The sequence below is a fragment of the Rhinolophus sinicus genome, chromosome 16 (genome assembly GCF_057876585.1).
Source record: "Rhinolophus sinicus isolate RSI-liver-muscle chromosome 16, RSI-T2T, whole genome shotgun sequence".
Lineage (NCBI taxonomy): Eukaryota > Metazoa > Chordata > Mammalia > Chiroptera > Rhinolophidae > Rhinolophus > Rhinolophus sinicus.
Window position 1 is genome coordinate 142,586,429 of NC_142516.1, and position 20,880 is coordinate 142,607,308.

General features: G+C 38.4%; 1 protein-coding gene across 2 annotated transcripts in view; it reads left to right on the forward strand.

Moving 5' to 3' along the window:
• The window catches only part of EFNB2 (ephrin B2), a 43,287-nt gene extending 23,564 nt beyond the window's left edge, over positions 1–19,723 (forward strand). The window contains exons 3-5 of one of the 2 annotated variants that reach the window (XM_019731055.3): positions 15,291–15,383; positions 16,153–16,266; positions 17,741–19,723. In XM_019731055.3, the coding sequence (XP_019586614.1) occupies positions 15,291–15,383; positions 16,153–16,266; positions 17,741–18,129 (596 nt within the window). In that variant the 3' untranslated portion in view covers positions 18,130–19,723. The remainder of the gene's footprint in view (positions 1–15,290; positions 15,384–16,152; positions 16,267–17,740) is intronic. The other variant, XM_019731056.3, reaches the window with a different exon arrangement.
• The last annotated feature ends 1,157 nt before the right edge of the window (positions 19,724–20,880 follow it).

The following is a 20,880-nucleotide window of genomic DNA, read 5'->3' on the forward strand; positions in this document are numbered from 1 at the left end:
TGACTGAGACAGTTGTTCGCATCACTCAAGGAATCAAATGTTTTTTTCTTTATTTCCTTGGTTTAAAATGTTGCTCATTGCTGGCTTGGAGTCTCCACCACTCCTCTGTTACTGTAGACTTTAGTTTGTTAGGGAATGCTGAGCTGCTGTCTGTTGGCTGAGCCCTCCCGTCTCTTGGGGACCAGATTGAAACTCTGGCCTTCTCAACCTACTTGCTGTTCTTTAGAGCACAGAATCAATAATTCACTGAATACTGATTTAGTGCTCCACAACATACTATTTTTTTACTACATCGGTAATTAAAACCAAGGTGGTCATAGCTGTCTCATTATCGTGTTGTCTTTTGCTGCAAACCTGAAATGCCACCGAGATTGAAAACCTTTTTATAAGTCAGTTTGATACCCTAAGAGTGGCTTAGGAAGAATAAGTAACAAAGAAAAAGGGAAAGTGGTAAATTATATATTTAAGGAATAATTATAAAACGAAAATAAAAGCATTCTGAGGGGTGAACAAGCAGATGGAGTGGCAAAGTGTACAGAGTAATAGAGGAATCTTGGAAAATATAAAATAGTTATTAGGTAAAAATAAATGGAAACCTAGCAGGAAGCCTAGCAGTTTTTTTGTGGTGTTTTTTTAAAAGACTTTTAAAGTAAGAATGTTTACCAAGGGCGCTAATATTTAGCATACCACTTATAGAGAACTGAAAGTGACTTCAGATGAATTCATTAAGAGGTTAATGCCCCAGGGTAGGGTGGGAGAAAGAAAGAACATGGGGGTTACCTGAGGAGGGGATGCCCTAGAGTATCATGTGTTTCTACAGTGTTAAGTGTATGTCACTAGAACTGGGGGAGCAGCCTGACTCCCCTGATTGGCTGTTCCATGCAGATCAGCCAACAGACCCAGATTCTGTCCTTTAACTTTAGTTTATGACTTCATAAAAATGGCTTTATCAATTCAAAGTTCCTACTAAGTGCCAGTGGGATTTCAGCAAACATTATGGGTTTAACCTTCAGTCTGAAGAAATATGCAGGGAATGCAAATAAACACGTTGTTTAGCAACGTCTTTCTGTTTAACGTAGCAAGCATTTAATAATAAATGATTTGTTATTAATACATGACAGGTTTGTATTTAGAAGCACAATTTAATTTGTAATTGTAATATTAATCTACACAATAATGACATTCTTATTTGTCTTTTTCTAAAAACTCATTATTAGTTCCATTAGCAGGTAGCTGGGCTGCACTGGCCTCCAGAACTCTCCTTAGAGTTATGGTTTACTATGCAAAAATATGTGGTAGCCTGGGAAAAAAGAATCTTTCTTAAAATAGAGTTGAGGATTTCACGGTTGAACAAAATGAGAGGCTGTTTAAATGCTGCTGGTTGGGTGATTGTCACAGGGCTAGGTGAAGGGCCCAGAGTTCAGAAGTGTACCGGGAAGTCCAAGCAGACTCTCCAAAGTTGAAAGACTTCCGCCACATCACAGACAACAGGCATAGGAAGACATTTCAGATACTTGGGAAAATGCAGAAGCCAATTTCTCACTCACTTTACAACAAAGCTCATTGATACACAGCTTACCCTGAAAAGGAAATGAATAATGAGAGGAATGAATCTTAAAATAGTTTAAAAACTTAATGTTGACTTTCTTTGCTTCTTTAGGAATCCCAAGGCACCAAAACAAGAGATTTTAAAAAGTGACTACTTTCCACATCAAACAAGTTCTCTCTCTCTCTCTCTCTCTCTCTCTCTCTCTCTCTCTCTCTCTCTCTCTCTCTCTCTCATGTACAGTCACATTCTACTTAAAATAGTACTGTATAGGTAGCATGATGAAAAGTACTCAAATTTACAAGTATATTTTTAACACTTCAAATCATCCATTCACTCTGAGGCAGTTAACGATACTGGTATTTTTCAGTTGTTACAATGAATACTACATATGCCTGATTTCAAATCTTACTGTCTACTTAGTAAACACCTTAATAACTGAGAGTACTAGTATGAAACTCATCATTATTGTGTGCTGGTTTCTTTTCATGGGGAGAAAAAAGAGACATGATACTTTGGAGTAGTGTTTCGTTAACCCCAGAAGGGGAGAGTTCGAATTGCCAACGGACTGACTGGTGCTGGGTAATTTCCTAGATGAGCTGATTCCAGCAGCACAGGGCCCAGAGATGGGGGATCGCGTCCTGCGGCCTGAGCTTAGCAGGGAAGTCACTTTATCTCCTCAAATTTTAATTTCTTCTTTAGAAACTGCTTTTGTTAGTGTTGTTCTAACAACACTGTTCTAGCTAACAATGGAAATCTCCGGTTTCCAGCCGTTTTATATTTGGATGTACACATCTAATACCTGCTCTCTTGTTAGTGTGGCTCCTCTCCAATGGAAATGCACAGGATCTGTTGTAAATTCTTTAAAGACATTTAATTTGATTTGTAGTGTTACCAGATTTAAAATGGAGACATCATACATTTCTGTTTTAGAAGTAAATATTAATTTTTAATTGGAAGTATATTTTTAAACCTAATGAGTAGCCACTGAATTTCCTTAGGAAATGACATGATAAAATGCAATGTATCCTCATTAATTCTTCTCATAGGCGGTTATTTGCTTTGATATGTGGCAAAATGATGTCTGTGGGTTTTCTTAATGTTTAAAATTGACTTTTTCAAGTGACCTTTTTCCAATGATTAGCCTTGGGCCTAATTTTGCCCAATAAAATGTCCTAATCTTAAATGATCCAAAGGTGGGAATGTTACAATCATTTCGTCTGAAAAAGCTCCGTTTTTTATTACATTTAGAATCTTAATTACTTTAAAATCATAGTAAGCATTTTACATAAGTAGAGCTATTGTTATTATATCTTTAAAGTTTAAAAAGAGTTTATGAAATAACTACCCTGTTTCCCTGAAAATAAGACCTAGCCAGACAATCAGCTCTAATGCGTCTTTTTGAGCAAAAATTAATGTAAGACCCGGTCTTATTTTACTATAATATAAGACTGGGTCTTATATAATATAATATATAATATAATATAATATAATATAATATAATATAATATAATATAATATAATATAATATAATAAACATAACACCAGTCTTATATTAATTTTTGCTCCAAAAGACACATTAGAGCTGATTGTCCGGCTAGGTCTTATTTTTGGGGAAACAGTACCTGTTTTACAGTTGCCCCTTGTCAAGGGAAGTTCTGTCTTAGTAAACACTTCAATTAATATTAGGAAGGCATTCTAAACTGTGTCTCAGCCATCATCCATATTTGTGTCATAAAATTTTCTTGTAGACACTTTCTGGGCTTGGTTTACAATTTCTTTTTAGAGGTGGTAGAGTTGAATGAGTGAGTAATTTTGTGTGTTGGCTCTTTACAACATCCACTCTTATAAAGGTTCTGCAGGTTGATTAACCAACCTTAGCATAAAGTCTTACAAAATACCTACAAAGAGGTTTTCATCACACTACCAAAATTATGTGAGTCAGAGATGGGTGAAAATGAATGCCATTGTGTTCATACTTTTGAAGTGAACAGTGGCCATGGAGAATTGCTAAACAAAGAATGCCACATGCTCAGAGCACCTCCTGATTTCGTTTTGTGTGGCTTTTATGTTATTTTACTTCAAATCTGCAGCCAGACATGGATTTGTGGAAAATAGTCTAAAAGTCAGCACTTCTAATGATTGATTAAAAATTGCTTTATAATGTACATGCTGCCATGTTCACAGCCATGCTTCCAAAAGACATCCCTCACTTACCATGCCTCGGCACACTCTTCCTTGAGACACCACTGAATGAATTACCATTCCTTAGGCCCTTCGTTGGTTTAATTCTCCAAAGCAAAAAAATTTTTTTTTCAATCAGAGCCTATAAAATTGGAAGGCTCCACAGTCAGCTTTGCTATTTTTCAGGCATAAATTCCACTGCTGAGCAAAATTGCAAAATAAATTAAAGCACTTGCACACAATTATAATGAAACACTATTTTTAAAGAATCAAAACAGAAGAACAGATTCCATTTCTGTGTTTTTGTTGAGTGTGTCTATATATTTGTTTTCCTTTTTTCTTTCCTGTTTTTGATTTACTTGTATCTGGGGAGTAGGTATGGCAAGTGGCAGTAAAATATACTGAATGTACTGTAATCTCTTTCTCTAGCAAAATAGTTACGGGAGCTTTCAAATGTACTTCTGAAGTACATTTGAAGTAGACATCTTTGAGAATAAATAAGAATGTGTGGCCTCTGCAAAATGATTATATGCTTTAGTTGATTAAATATTTATATGATAAATGTAACAAAAGCTACGTTTTCATCACGTGTAGTGCTGTGGCTACATCAGCCTGTCACTCATGTCTTCTGACTTTGGGGTGAAGATTTATGTTTGATACCTTGCATATAATTGCTGAATTCAAGCATGTAAATACATTTTTATTTTTAACCTACAACTGTCATCTTTGTAATAGAATATTCATCAGAATCTTGCTGTTTGGGGGATATATACACACACACCACTTAGAGCTACAGATTTCCGTAGTAGTTGCGAGTCTGGAGGCGGACAGACCTGGGTTCTCAAATGCCCTTTCAACAAGTTACTTAACCAGTCTTCGCCTCAATCTTCTCATCTGTAAACTGGGATGATGACGGTACCTGCCTTCTCGAGGTAGTATGCATTGAAATGGGGTAATACACATAAAGTGCTTACTTCCATGGTTGGCTCCAAATGAGTACATACAACTGAGGAGCTCTTTGGAGTGGGGGAGGATGTGTGAGACTGAAGATTGAAGGCAACCTGTGCTTTCCTGCAAGCTGGGGGCGGGGAAGATGGGCTCAGAAAGTATCATTTATTTGAAAACCATCCATAAAATGAAACTCAAGAGTTTACAAGTTTCAGTAATGCTGTGTAACTTAATTATAAGATCTTCCCTCTTTGTCTTCCTGGAGTGTTAATAAAAGGTCTTTTGTCCTTGGACTTCCCTTACCAAGAAACATGCATTTAAGTAGCTTTTTGTTGGTGGAATTGCCCAAGCTTGTTAGCAGATCTTCGGTAAGACCCAAAAGAGACAACAGTGGGAGGCGTCTTCCAAATGCATAATCATTTTCTCTATTTGCCCTTTAACTAACTTTGCTGGGCTTTTTCTCAGTTCCCTATTACAGAAAAGAAATGCTGTGTTTTTATTGATAATTTCAGCAGCATCCGAATGTAGTAGAAATATTCTTCTAGAAGAAAAAAATGTTTCAGAGTTGCCTTGTCACTGAGACTAGCTGGGAAAGTACATCATTTCATTAGTCTGATAATTAGAAGCGTCATTTCTATTATTTAACATAATGTGAAATCCTTTTCTGACTCTACTGAAGGCTCTCCTGGAGTGTATCAGTAAGACTCCTTGTTGAATTCAATGTGAATAAAGCTTAAACTCTTTGCACTTAAGGAATAAAGTCTTGGCTTCTGCTTAACTGGAGGTTGTGCTGAGAAACTTCTGGCTCATGGGTCTGATGGAGTCGTGGCCACTGGGCTATTTATCCCAGATCACTCGGGTTTAGGAGGAGAAGGCTGCTGTAGAGTGAGACTCAGTTCACATTCCATGGCGTCACCTAGGTAGTAGTGACAGCTTATGTCATTTAGAGCTAGACAGAGTCCTGTGAACACTATTCCCAATTCGCAAAATAACCGACAAAAGAATGAGATGAATCTGATTCTTAAAGAGACGGGAGAGACTAAAACTTCATATGCAAAATAAGAGCAAAGCAAGAGCAGATCAGAAATGAAGATTACTTAGGGGGAAAAAAGGAATTATTTAGGGATTGCTCAGAACAAAACTGCCTTTACTATTTCATAAAATACATCTTAATATCTCTAGCACCTCTATTTATAACTTTTTAAAAGTTCACTTACAGACTTAAATAATTGAATACTGGAGACCTACTACAAGCATGAGAGAGAACAAGTTTCTTAATAGCCTTTAAATATTCATCTTGAAGATGAAAATTTAAAGCAAAATAAAGCACTTTAAGAAATAACCAAGAGGCATAGACAGACACAAAAGATTACTTTGGGGGAAAAAAAACACTTATTTATATAGCTCTTAAGAGTCACACGTTTATTTCTGTCGTTCAGAAATCTCAGGGTGGGTGTTTGATTACTTGGGGAAGTGTGGCCTCACCTCCTCTGTGTCACTTTGGAGTCTTGAAACACAGGTGACAGAGAAATTTTTATCACTGTGAGAAAACTGAAACTTAGGAAGTGTGAGTTGTTCAGTACAGTTCTCACAGCCATGAAATACCGAGGTTAAAACTCCCCCGGGCTGTCAGACCATTAGACCAGTCATTAGTTGATGACAGTGCCTCCTGCTCACCAAGCATGTAAGTGCATACACAGTGAGAGGAAAGTGAGTACACATTTGTATCACATCCCATACAGAGCTACACTGAAGAGAGTATAGGGACATTCAGTAACACCCATAGCAACAGAGGAGAAGCTCGTGGGATACTGATACCTAATGAAGCCCATGCTTGTGTCAAGCATGTTGGGCCCGATGCCTTGTCCCACATTGTGTACCAACTTCAGTAATAACTCACTTCAATCATGTGCCTCCAAGTTGACTGAAACACATCCTACAGAGCAGATGGAAAGGAGTAAGGGCCATTCAGAAAAGATGGTTGTAATAGCAGTTTGTCAGATCTTCTGAATTTTCTTTTTCTTTTTAGATCTACTATCAATCAGTTCCATTTCTTCAATAAGACTATGTTATTTTAGTTTTTAAAAATGTTATCAAGTACTTGGAGGTCCACAATGGAAAGTTGCTAAATAGTTAAATTAGAAAAAACAACAACAACAAAAAACTCCCAATACACAAATACTGGGATTAAGAGACTGAAAATTTCATTAGCCAAGTATAAGTGCTGTGGTTTAGGTGGGTGGGTGGGTAGCTGGATGGATGGATGGATGGATGGACGGATCGGCAAAACTTCTAGCAGGGGCATAATTGATCACTTCACAGAGGAGCTGGCTGTAAGTTGCTAAAAGACAGATATGCATCACAAATGGCTTTTTGCATTAGTGAGATAACCTAGTTTCATTGTTCCTGATATTAAACCAGGAGATGAAGGTATTCTTTTATTAAAGCAAACATGTGGAAAATTGCTCTGGTTTCTTAGCATAGAGAACATGTCCCCTGAACGGAATAAGATTCACGTGTAGGGCAAATTCAGACAGAGCCCTTTCTTGGGGTTACCACTGGTGTCTAGATGGTCAAAGCGAATAACTTCATGTCCAGCTAAACTGTTATGCCACGAGAGTGGCACATTTTCTCATCGGCAGTGTTGTATTCTAAACTGTCAGCAAACATTAATTCAGCCACTGGTGAAGTCCTGCCACCCAGAGCTGAACTCTGCTTCAGGTGGACGTTTTCCACTTCAGTGCTGCTGTCTCGCAATTACTGCGTCATTAATATCATTGCATGCGATTAGTGACAGGAGAATGAGCAAGAGGTTCGTAGGATGTGCGCCCCCCCCCCCACCATGAACTTTTTACTTTGACCCTTTGCTAGCTAGACATTTCGATATCGCCACAAAGATATTTTAATGACTAAGACTTAAAAATGCAGGAGTGGGCAATGGATTGTGTGCTAGAAATAATAAGCCACTCAAACACTTGCTTCTTCATATTTCAGAATATTTTCATTAGATCTTATCACTATCTGTTGACTGGGAAGTCTCATTTTTTAAAAATCTGAATGCTTAACGTTAAGCTAATACAGATAGTAGAGAATTATGTTCTATCTTTAGAACTCTTACATCATTTTTCTTTTTTAATATGAGTGTGGTCATTTTATTGAAGTGGTCATCTGGCATCTATTTTTGAAATACAGTTTCTCTATTTCAGTCAGTTTTGGCCCATGTTAGCTTTGACTCTCATGCATAAAGGTAGTCTTTTACTGTTGATTGTCACATTCTTACAATGTTAATTTTGTCTGAATCACTATGACAATAAGATAAACTCCCTTAAAGCATATTAAATGAAAAGCTTTTTTATGGGTTCATGTTGAATTTTTTTTACCTAATGGGATATTCCACCTGCATAAGATAAATCATCATAATTTTTAGCAATAAAATCTTAAACTTAGCAGGAGATGTATTTCCTCAAGATAATTCATTTAAAAATCAAGACAAAGTATTTCAAGCAGTATTTTGAGGGGAAATAAAGTAAACCACTCATAAATAATCTCGTGTTTAATCATGCCTCTAGTTAAAAAAAAAAAAAAAAAAAAAAAGAGTGACAGGTAATTTATTGCCAAAACTGTTTGATCTTTCTCAGAATAGTGTCAGGGCACTGAGCTGAGCTTGGAGGGTGCTTTTTTTCCGTGATATATGTCACATAGGTGTGCACACACGTATATCTCAGACACACATACACTCACACGCATTCACTACTTCCCATCTTTTGCATTCTGGTTATATGTGATCAGTGACTTTTCAGGACTGTATTATCAAGGATAACTATGAATTGTGGCATGTTCAGTGATTGTCACTTACTTGATCTTTGTATACAGTTCTTAATGGTTAAAAGATTTTATGAGTAAGCTATGACAGAATTTCTTACGTTCTAGATGTGGTGTTTATTACTTTATATTGTTACTATTCTCTCAGTAGGTTGACTTCCCTCAATGTCCAAGTCTCATATGATATATGAGATATGAGCTATAAAATATATGACTATATATTATATTGGCACCTTCAAGACTCAGTTCTACATAGTATCCTCCTATCTCCTGTCTTTCCTAAAAGGAAAGTGGCAAAATCATGTATGTCATTAAATCTTTTAAGGAATACACAAGCACACTTTCCTAAACTGATTCAAGGTTGTTACATTTTCTAACACCCCTCTTTTTTTGCTGAACTGTCAATATAACACCCTATCATTGTTGATGATGAACGTTTGAAATTGAAGAAATAAAATTACACCGTTTTATTCAAGAACATCCGTTTATATTTGATACCTGGTATCTTCAGTCATATTTTATGCTAGAATACAGGAAGGAAGGTCTAAACTGTGACTTCTTTTTAAATTCACTTTTCCAAATTGTTCTGTCTAGTGGAGAAACTAATTGTGGGGCATAGAAGTCACTGGGGCTAAGCCAGTTATTACTTCTTAATGCCTGATGTACTGCTTTAAAATTTCATAACACAACCATAGTGATGTGGTTTTAATTCAAATGATTCTTCCTATCAAACTGGAGCAATGTTTCCTTAGGTAAGAAACAAACACATCCCACCTCATGAGTAGCTTTTCCAGTGTTTTGACTGTGAATGCCACTAAGAGCTGTCTTATCAAGTAGAAAGGTTTAAAAAAAAAAATGCTTTTGTGGATATATATTTCTTTTTGAAAACATCCTTTGTGTTTTTCTTTCTTCTACGAGGCCATTGAAGTATGTGTAAAACTTTTACTCTAAGATCAGATATTATGGGATGAAATGCCATGTGATTTGAAATAATGCTGAACTTTTTTTTTTTTATTTTTTTTTTTTATTACACCAAGCAAGAATAACAAGGCCCTTGGAAAGTCATGGTATATTGGTATATTCCTCATTTCTTTCACTGTAAATCCACAGAGGAAAACACATAAAAAGGAAGAAATTAGAAGTGAATTATTCTCCTTTCTTTTGGCATGTTATACAGATGTTTCTGTTTGAGAAGTTTTTATTAGTTATAAAAAGGCATTTATTTTTTGGCATTCAGTGAACATTATCATTTCTATGTTTAGAATTTTTCTCTTAAGTTGATATCTTTAAAGAGCCATGATGCCCAAGGCATTAAATTACATTCACTTGAGTTCTAGAAATTGAATTCCTTTTTCTGTAGTACATATTTTGAATTTGCATCACACATTTGAATTTGAACTGATGTCAGGGTGCTAAGTAGATCGATCTGAGCTTCCTGGGTTGTATGTTCACATTAAGTAATTATATTTTTATCAGCCTCCTTGTTTTTCAACTTACACATCTCATTCCAATTTTTTTTTTTTTTTTTTTAAGATACTCAAAGAGTTCTTAGCACTAATAGAAGAAAACAGTAACCTAATTTTAATGTCCCAGCTTTACCTTCCATATTTCTCACTTGATTTTGCTTCTTTTAGTTCCTAAGTTTGCCAGGTAATAGGCTTCCGGTTTTTCAGAAGACTGTATTGAGCTTAACGAGACTGATGTACAGGGAGCTGGCCTAAGAAATCACAATGAGCAGGGCCAGCATATGGTATAATGATGGAAAAGAATCGTACACAGAGGATGTTATTCATAGAGAATTTTCATAAAATGCTATTTGTCTCATAATCAAGAGGAAGTATGTCATGTGCAGCTTTATATAAAGACCAGATTGTCATTCTTACTAGAAAACTGAACTCAGGTTTTCCTCACCCTGTAGACTTATTATCTGTCTCTTTTTGCTGCACTTCTTTGATGGAGTTGATAAAAATACTTGCTTTTTAGTGTCCATCGAACCCCCCACTTCATCCCAGCCCATTCCAATAAGCTACATTTTAAAATACTTTGAAATATCCCCCAAAGTATCCGTGTATGTTGATGTTTCATTCTTTCCATCATGACCTAAGAAGATTTCATTCTGTAGATTTTGTGTGTGTGTGCTGCCCTCATCGCTAACCCATATATCAGCCCCCATGCAGGTTTGGAGTCTCCATCTGATTAGTATATGTTACTGATCTGATAGACTAAAACCCACCAAAATGCAGTGCAGCAGCTTAGCTTCCGGCGGTGCAGAGAATAACAATCAAATAAAGACATGTTAAAATGCAGTGTTACTTCCTCTCCCTGGACACAGTCTAAAAAACACAGCCCAGAAATATTCTTGCCCTTTCAGTCTGCTTTACCACTGGTTCTCCTTTTCCTACTCAGAGAACAAGCGTGTCACTGTTCCCAGTGAGTAAGAACTGCAGATACGTTCGTGTGCAAACTAGACTAATGGGAAACCACAGGTGATGGCTATGTAGTTTTCAGATGTGAAGAGAACGTTTTAGCCGATGTGAACTCAAGGTACTTTTTTGCTGAGCAATGATCTCCACCCACTGAAAATCAGGCCCTAGGGGAACAATATAGTGATTTCAGTATACTCACTACATGCAATTCGATTCCCTGAAGCAAAAGCTTTTAAAAGCAGGCTATAAAACGCCTGTGCATTTTTTATTAAACTTGTTTTCTAACTAGATGGAGAAACTTTTCTTGTAATTTTTAATTTTGTAAAGTTTATTTTTTCCCAGGGCCAAGGGGGGAAAAAAAAATCTGGTCACTAAAAGCTTTGGTATAGCAATGTTGTTTTTTTCTGTTTCTGAATCATGAAATGCAGTGTCTTCCATTTAGTAATACTGATTGTGGCAGGATTAGATAATGCTGGTAGAGAGATACAAAGAAAAACAAAGTATAATGAGGTAACAACTTATTTTTCCTCTTTCTCTGTGTTAAAAATTGCCAATCCATTCCAATCAACAATAAAAATAATTGCAAAATTGTCTCCTGAAATGGAAATAAATTTTATTCTCCAGCATTAGCAATTTCTTGTTTCCCAAAGTCAGCCACTAAACCTTTTAAAGCTTCTTGGTGACTGGCTATTGCAGCAGAAATCAGAATATTAGTCTTGTGGCTTTATTTCGGAGTTCTCTGCTAGTAAAGAGGCACAGTCAGGACAGGACACTTTTGACTGCCCTTTCTCAAGGTGGCGGCAGGGAGACCTGTAGCATTAGAACCACAGGTACTTCCCTCCCTGATGAGGAAGTAGGGAAGAGAGGTTAATTTTTACTGTGGGATCAAATGTAAGTTGAAGTTACTCCGAATCATTTTATGCCTCCTATAAAGTTTACCTTCTGCAGTTTCAGTTGGTAGTAATATCTTAAAACAGGGTTTTCCATGACAACTTAGATCATTCCTAACTTAGGGCAAAAATCTTTCGTGGTGGAACATCTAACCATATTTTAAAATGTAGCCCCTTTTTATTTAATTTAATTTAATTTATTTATTTATTTGAAATGAGAAGCAAGTGAATCCCTCTTTTTTTTTTTTTTTAGTTTTTATTAAATTTATTCGGGTGACATTGGTTAGTAAAATTGTATGGGTTTCAAGTGTACATTTCCATAATATGTCATCTATATATTGCATGGTGTGTTCACCATCCAGAGTAGTTTTCCTTCCATCACCATATATTTGACCCCCTTTTCCCTCTTCTACCACCACCCTCCCCCCTTACCCTCTGGTAACCACTAAACTATTGTCTGTATCTATGAGTTTTTGTTTGTTTGTCTTGTTCGTTTGTTGCTTTCAGTTTTATATGTCACATATGAGTGAAGTCATGGTTCTCGACTTTTTCTGACTTATTTTGCTTAGCACAATAATCTCAAGATCCATCCATGTTGTCACAAATAAAATGTAGCCCCTTTTTAAATAGTCAAGTATTTGGGTAGCTGTTTTAACTTTAGCAATGAATCTTTCAATGTCTTCCAGTAACCTTTGCAACTTCCAAGCTGACTTAAAAGGAAAAGAAGCAGAGTCCAGGAATGTACAGGGAAACTGTCCTCACTCACAGAGTTCTGTCCCTCGGCCTGCTCTCCCCTACACCCCCACCCTGCCCCAAACGGCAGTTAGCGTCTACTGTCTAAGACCTCTACAAAGCGGCATCTATGGGTTTCCCTCTATGTAATACCAGGGCTTGAAGCCTTTTTGTCTCCCCAAGGAAGAAACAAAATTTCAGTTCTCAAAGATGCAATGCAGTGTCATTCTCACAGTTTTTCTCCTACCATCAAATAGTTTGTAGATGTTAAATTATAGATTGCAATTTAATTGAATACTTTTAGAGTTCTTCACATTTGGGGGTTATCCAGACATCATTTTGGGTAAACCAAAGGGAATTCTGCACAAAAGTGTTGATATTCAGAACAGGCATTGACCTACAAATTGAAATGAAAAGAAAAAGTCGCTCAACTTATGTGCATTTCTTGTGATTCCAAATTGACAAAGTAGAAGTAGTCAGTCCCTCTGCAGGTGCTATTTTTAATTATATTTGCCAGTGACTCTTCTCTACCCTGCCTTGTCTTACTCTTTCTGTTATTCCTTTATTTTTTTCTTTCAGACTTAAATCTTTGATCTTTTTTCATGAAGATTAAAATAAATACATTTTTCCCTATTTTTTTTTTTGTGTGTGTACCACCATTCAGATCTTATTTTTATCTTATTTGTTAGCTTAGTGTTAAGCCTTTAGTGAGAAAAAGTTAGTCATTTAACTTTGAGTTTGGTACACTTTTGCATGTGGGTGCATTTCTATGTATATGAATTAGAAAATGTTAAGAATTCACTTGAATTAAGTAAACTGAATCTTTGAAACCAGCAACCAAAAAAGACATCAGTTTTCTAGTTTTTCCTGTATGAAAACACATTTTAATTTTTGAGAAAGATCAAATGAGAAAACTCAAAATAATTAAGTGCAGATTATAGTGCTGCTCTACAATTGTCCAGAAATCATGTCTGCTTATAAATATCCATACTGTTCTAAGCCTTTAAGAGAAAAGGATACTTTGAAATTTAGGCACATATTTGGAAGAGGGAAAAGGGAAAGAGAAGGGTGTAGAAATGGGGGGAAAAAGATGATTTTTTTTTAGATTCACACTTTTTAGTTTTTAAGTATTTAACTTACCTGCCAAATGTTTTCTCAACAATCTGTAAGAGGATACTGTCTGCTTTCTACACTACCCCCCACCCCCGCCAAATTATTATGGCAACTTTCACCCAGTTTCCCAGGAGAAGTTCAGTGTCAGCAATAGCAGAAGAGTGAAATACGATTGTGAGACTGTGAACTTTAAGGAAATACGCAGATAAGCAAAGAGATATTTATACACACAAGAGGCAGCCATTGTTTTCAAGGAAAACAGTGAAAGTAAAAGTCAGTAACTCAAGAACACAAAGTCAAGTAAATAAGCGCCTTATTTCCAGCTCATGTAATTATCCATGGCATGCATATTTCTATATATGCATTGAGAATTTGTTTGTTGACCCATCATTGGAAAACAAACAGCCCGGTGAAAGAATGTCTTTCAGTTTTATTTTTACCAGAAAGTCTGTCCCTTTTTCACTGCCTTTAAAAGTATAATGTTAGTAGATAAGACTCTGATAATGAAAGTAGGGAATGATTTACATTGCAGAAATGCATTATGAAACACTTCTTTCTGTTCCTTGCCCCTTGAACTTGGGAAGAATGTAAATGTCTAGCACTCTTCACCTTCTTTTCTCTTCTGGAACTTGACCTGTAATTTAAATCCTGTTCCTCAGCAAAGTACCTGGCCACCTATCTTTTTTCAGCCTTAGTTACAAAGCAATTCAGAGAACTCACTATCCTAAAAGGACAGAACAATAATGTGTTTAAGTGGAGTAGAGCATAGACTGTTAAAAAAAAAACACCAAAAACACGGAGAGTGGTCAAATATTGTCCTTGCTCCTTCTGTTCCTCCTGAAGTGGAAAGGGAATAAAGCTGCTGAACATGAAGAACTCTACCTTATATCCCAGTTTGCCACAGGGCCCTCACAGAGTGGGATGTGTGGGTCTCCCTCTGTCCATCCAGAATTGTCCTAAAACAGGGAGTTTGGCTGACGAGTTTGACTAATATTGAGGTTGGTGGTAATAATACACTCCTTCTTTCTGGTTGAGTACAAAATGAGTGGAACAAACTTCAGAATTTGAAGACCTAAATTCTAATATACTTCTTAAGCTTGAGTAAGGCTGGGAAAAGAAGAAAAGGGATGTGGGAGTCTCTCTTTTAGTGTTTACAGAACTTGGATGCTTGACAAACAGGGCGCATCAAGCTAATTGTTCTTGAAGCAGGAAATCTGTAGTAGAGGAAGCAGGTGTTGTGTGATGATTACCACGTTTTGAAATTACTGTATTAACTATTTTGCTCTTTTCAGTTTGACCCCAAAATAGTAAGCTTTTTGGAAGATGCTGTCCCTTTTATCTATATAGTAAGACTAAATTAGTTGATTATGAAGGAAGGAGAAAGTGCTTAAGTAAATTTGGAACCAGGTAGCATACATGCGGCAGTGTCGACAGCATCCATTTTTCTTTATTTCTTTATTTTTTATTTTATTTTTGACTTTCAGCATCCCATACTTTCAGAAAACGTGACTAAGAGTGAATTCTTATTTTTCAAATTGTTTTCAGACATTTCATGTTCATGTAAAGTTGGCTTATTGATTTCCTGATTTTTCTTTATTTTGTTGTTTTGTCCATTTTATTTTTAATCAGCTACATCAAATGGGTCTTTGGAGGGCCTGGATAACCAGGAGGGAGGGGTGTGCCAGACAAGAGCCATGAAGATCCTCATGAAAGTTGGACAAGGTAAAGACCATCTGCTGCTTCATGAAGCCACTGTAATCTGGTTGAACCCCCCGCTAGTGTCAGTATTGCTAACACTCGCTTTCAGGCACTCTTCAGTTTAGTGTTGAAAGCAAACCTTTTTCTGCACCTTGAGCCACTGAGATTTCGTCAAGTCAATGTAACAAACTTCTTTTATTGGAGATAGAAGTTAATGTCAGCCAGGTAGAATGTCTATTGCCATATATGTATATATATGTGTGTGTATATGTATATATATATATATATGTATATATATTCATATATATGTATATGGTCTTTCCTTCTTAAAAGCAAAACATTTCTTTGGTTCAAAATTAAAATACCCAGAATGACAACTAAGATATTTGCCATTTTGCCCATTTCTTCATCTTGACTACAGAAGACTTTTGTTTGTTGAACCTTTACTCTTATAGATAACCTATTGTGCAGGAAGAATTATTCTTCTAATTAGAAATTGGTATAGCAGTCAATCAACTTGCTCAATTAAATTGAAATGTCATCTGCAATGCTCTGCCTGCCAAATGCAAGAATCCCTATAGTTTCCACAGATGGCCTCACAATCTAAACCTTTGAAATTACTAGAATAACCATTTTGTTTCAAAAGGAACATTATATTCTTGTATCTTGTAGTACTTTGCATAAAGAATCTTATGTTCATTGCTATTCATGCCTCTGAAGATATATAGCCAGCTTCTAAAGCTAGATCTTATCAGACGTCTGTGCTGTAAGTAACCATTTGTTTTTCATATAGATTCGAGTTCTGCTGGGTCAACCAGGCATAATGATCCAACAAGACGTCCAGACCTAGAAGCTGGTACAAATGGGAGAAGCTCAACAACAAGTCCTTTTGTCAAACCAAATCCAGGTACAGCAGCGTGACCTGTGTGTGTAGGTCTGTGTGCGCTGTGTGTATGCTCCGTATTTCAAGAGGTAAAACGGAGTTGAAGTACTTCTACACTAGTAGGATTAGCTTGTAGTTACCGAAGTCAGGAATCATTGCTCTCAGTTAGCTGTCATCAATTACTCAGTTAGAACAAAATAATTTATTTCCACAAAAGTCCTACCTTCAAAAGTGTAGAATTCATCAGTTGTAAGTGCCCATTATTAGCACAAGTCTCTCAGACCAAAGTTGCTTTCATCGGCTGACAGTTTGTCGTGCTGGTTGCAACACTTGCTTCAAGCTGATGTTAATGTATATGTAATTAATGTTCTAATCCCTCATGTAATTATGTCTAATCCACAAAGAGCCTGATTGATCCTCTCGTACAGTTTAGATGGTAACATCTTAAAGTCCTGCATAGTGCCACGTGTTCCAGGCGGTTATTATCGAAAAATCGTTTTTTTCTTTTACATTTTCAGTATAAGAGAAAATATTAAATAGATCCCTGGCAGAAGTTGAGAACATTAGATAAAATTGGCTGTCATTTAACTTCATTTTCTTAACAGCCTTTGCACAAATAGCTGTGTGTTTCTTACCACACTAATGAATTTTTTCCATGGTAGTTGTTGAGCAGACGTCAGCAGTTTTGTACTAGGGATCTGTATGCCCGGTTGGTAGTCATGTGAAGTTAGCATCTGTAGCAAGATTCTCTCTTTCCAAGCGGCAAGGAGGGAAGTTGTTATTTCTAACTTTCAATGACAAGATGTGTCAAATTCTTGTGACAAACTGATAAATGGATAATATAATGATGCCAGGCAATTTTTTAGTGCTTAACATTTGGGTTGGCAGTCTGTTCAGCATGAGAGTTTCTACTGCCTTCCAAATACATTTTAAGTGTAAATCAAATAATACAGACGAGTTACGAGTTGAACATTTCCCCAGGCCCCACCACTCCTTTGGCGTACTTGTGCCTTGCTGCCAGTAGGCAGGGCTTGTCTTAAGAAGGCAGGCTGTTTGGGTTCCCAGGAAGCCACCAGCTCCAGAGGAAAGCAGGAGAGCAGTACAACCTGTCAGCAAACATTGAGACCTAGAGAATCGGCTAGTTCCTTTTCCTCTGTCTGCTGTGGCCGCAGGCTGGCTTCCATGGGTTAAAACATGAGGCAAGATCAAGGGCTGGCTGTCACAGCCCATCCACGAGGTTGATGGATGATGATATATGAAAAGGAAACGATGTGGTTTGGGAGCAGCATGAAAATCCGACCGAGAGGCACATCTCCTTTCATATCGATTGCTGACTTCTGCCTTTAACGTTTAGCTATTAAATGAGGTAATTGGTTTGTCAAAGTCTAGTTGCCAGTTACATCGTGGGCCCTGCTTTATTTTTCACATTTTGAAGGGCCCTAAAAGCAGCTCGTCAGCACTCAGGGCAGCGATAACTGTTCTTTCTCAACCGGTGCAGGTTCCAGCACAGACGGCAACAGTGCCGGACATTCTGGGAACAATATCCTTGGTTCCGAAGTGGCCTTATTCGCAGGGATTGCTTCAGGATGCATCATCTTCATCGTCATCATCATCACGCTGGTGGTCCTCTTGCTCAAGTACCGGAGAAGACACCGGAAGCACTCTCCGCAGCACACGGCCACCCTGTCCCTCAGCACGCTGGCCACGCCGAAGCGCAGCGGCAACAACAACGGCTCGGAGCCCAGTGACATTATCATCCCGCTGAGGACCGCAGACAGTGTCTTCTGCCCACACTACGAGAAGGTCAGCGGGGACTATGGGCACCCGGTGTACATAGTGCAGGAGATGCCTCCGCAGAGCCCGGCGAACATTTACTACAAGGTCTGAGACTCGGCGGTGCCTTCGCTTTCCCGGAGGAAACTTACTGTCCCGCTGCCGCCAGCCCGCGGAGGGTTTGATGACCCCCTGTGTCTCGAGTGGACTGAAGCACAGCACGGGAGAGGGAACACTCCTTCTCGGAAGAGCCCTGTGGAGTTGGACAGCTTACTAGTCTGTAGCGTTTCGGCCGAGGTGAACACAGATACTCACCGACCGCTGGGAGACTCGTGTGGAAGGTGCCCGCGGGGGCTGCGGCGCTCGCCTCACACCTCTCATCCCTGAAGCCATGTGCCGCAGCCGCTCCGGCCTGCACCGCAGCCAGGGGGAGACAGAGTGGCTGCTGGATGAGAGGGAGCCCGGAGCCTCCTGGGCAGGTGCCGGCTCCTGTCTCGGGTGTGTGCCCCTCGGATAACTGTTGCACACTCCTGTTATCCGGCACTCTACAGTACTTCACATGAGGTTTCCTCTCACGCCACACTCTGCATCACTAATGGAACATTAATGTTTGGGGTCTCCTACTCCATCCATTTGCAACAACAGCTACAGTTGAATGGGTAACACATTTATAGAAATTACGTTTGCTAATAAGGAGCCTTCCAGCCAGACGCTAGGCTGTCAGCTGAGGAAGACTAGGAGTTGGCGGAAGCGGGTGGGCCGGGGGAAAGGGCTGTCTGCAAATGTGGTTCCCTGCTGCTGCCTCTGAAACAGAAAGTTGGGAAGGGACGAAGAGAACCGGATGAGGTGGCGCAGCGCTTCGGTTTTGCTCAGATTTTAAGAGGCAAGTAGGAGACACAACAGCACACAGTGGATCAGGGTGCATTGGAAGGAATTCACTCTTATTAAATAGCAACGTGCAGGAAAAAACGCAGTCCCTCTTCGCTGGGTGGAACAAAGGGGCATTGTTGGTAAAGGAACGGGCTTGGAGAGGGAAGGGAGAAAGCAGGCCGCTGGTGGTAGGTTCCGGCAGGACTGTTGTGGTACTGGCAATAAGATGTACAGCTCCCAAGCTGGAGGGAAGTCGGTCTGCTTTGGATGATGTTTAAAGCAGACTCAGCTGCTATACTTATCACATTTTATTAAACACAGGGAAAGCATTTAGGAGAATAGCAGAGAGCCAAATCTGACCTAGAAGTTTAAAAGCCAAAGGTCAAACAGGCTGTAATTCCATCATCATTGATGTTATTAAAGAATTCTCATATATAAAAGGTAGGTCAGATTCCCCTGTCCCCCAATGCCCCTTTCCCGCCCTCCTCCCCAATCGAGCCTTACGACACTTTGGTTTATGGTGGTGCTGTCCGGGCCGAGGGCCGCGGGGTAGGTACTGAGCGAGGCCGCCGCGCGTGCGCGGGTGCTCCGTGTCAAGGTGAAGCACATATGGCAAACCCCTTAGATCCTTAAGATGGAAATAAATTATGATGTCGAGGGGGAAGAAGGAGGATAGGACGTATTTATAATAGGTATATAGAACACAAGGGATATAAAGTGAAAGATTTTTACTAATATATATTTTAAGATTGCACACAATACACACCAGAAGATGTGAAATTCATTTGTGGCAATTAAGTGGTCCCAACGCTCAGTACTTTAAAAAAAGAAAAAGAAATTGGACAGCTACTTCTGGGAAAAACAACATCACTCCAAAAATAACAATAAGGAGAGCAAATACAAAAATAACCAAGTCCTCTGAAGGCATCTCACGTAACTGTAGACTAGGAAATGCAAGCCCCAAATACCAGGAAATTGATGTTACTGCATCATATATTTAACAATGACAAGATGTTCCGGCATTTATTTTCTGTGTTGTGTTTTCCCTTGCCTTATGGCTGAAGTGTTCGCTAGAATCCACCGGGTCACATGGAGGGGGTTTCAGCTGAAAGTTTGGCTTGAGCTTCCCTCCTCCCTCCCCTCTCCCCAACCCTCCCTTTTGGGAAACTAAACGAGTAAACAGGAAACCTACTTTTTATGTGCTATGCAAAATAGACATCTTTAACATAGTCCTGTTACTATGGTAACACTTTGCTTTCTGAATTGGGAGAAAAAAATGTGGCAACAGCATTTTAAGGTTCTCGAACCTCTAATGAATACCTGCAAAAATGAGTTGCAACAGAAATTATTCTTCTCTATTTCCTGAACCTGAAAATGATGTTGGTCCAAAGTGCGTGTGTGTATGTATGAGTGGGTGTGTGGTATACATGTGTACATATATGTATAATATATATCTACAATATATATTATATATATCTATATCATATTTCTGTGGAAGGTTGCCATGGTGACCAGCCACAGTACATATGTAATTCTTTCCATCACCCCAACCTTCTCCTTTATGTGCATTCGGACAAGATTTTCTTGTAAGCCATCAAAAATTACCTGTAGGATGGGGGAGAGGGGTGAGAAGGGGAAAAATGGGAAATAGTCTGATTTTAATGAAATCAAATGTGTGTATCATCGGTTGGCTACATTTTGGTTATATGCTAAACTGTGAAAAATCAGATGAATTGATGAAGAGTTACCTGCAACCAATCGAAAAGTGTTCTGTGCGTCTGTTTTGTGTCTGGTGCAGAATATGACAATCTACCAACTGTCCCTTTATTTGAAGTTGGTTCAGCTTTGGAAAGTTACTGTAAATGCCTTGCTTGTGTTATCATCCCTAGTCACCTGACTTTGGAATTTGCACCATAATGTTTAAGTGAAGATGCTGTACATAGGTTCAGATTTTACTGTATATGGATTTGGGGTGTTACAGTAGCCTTATTCACC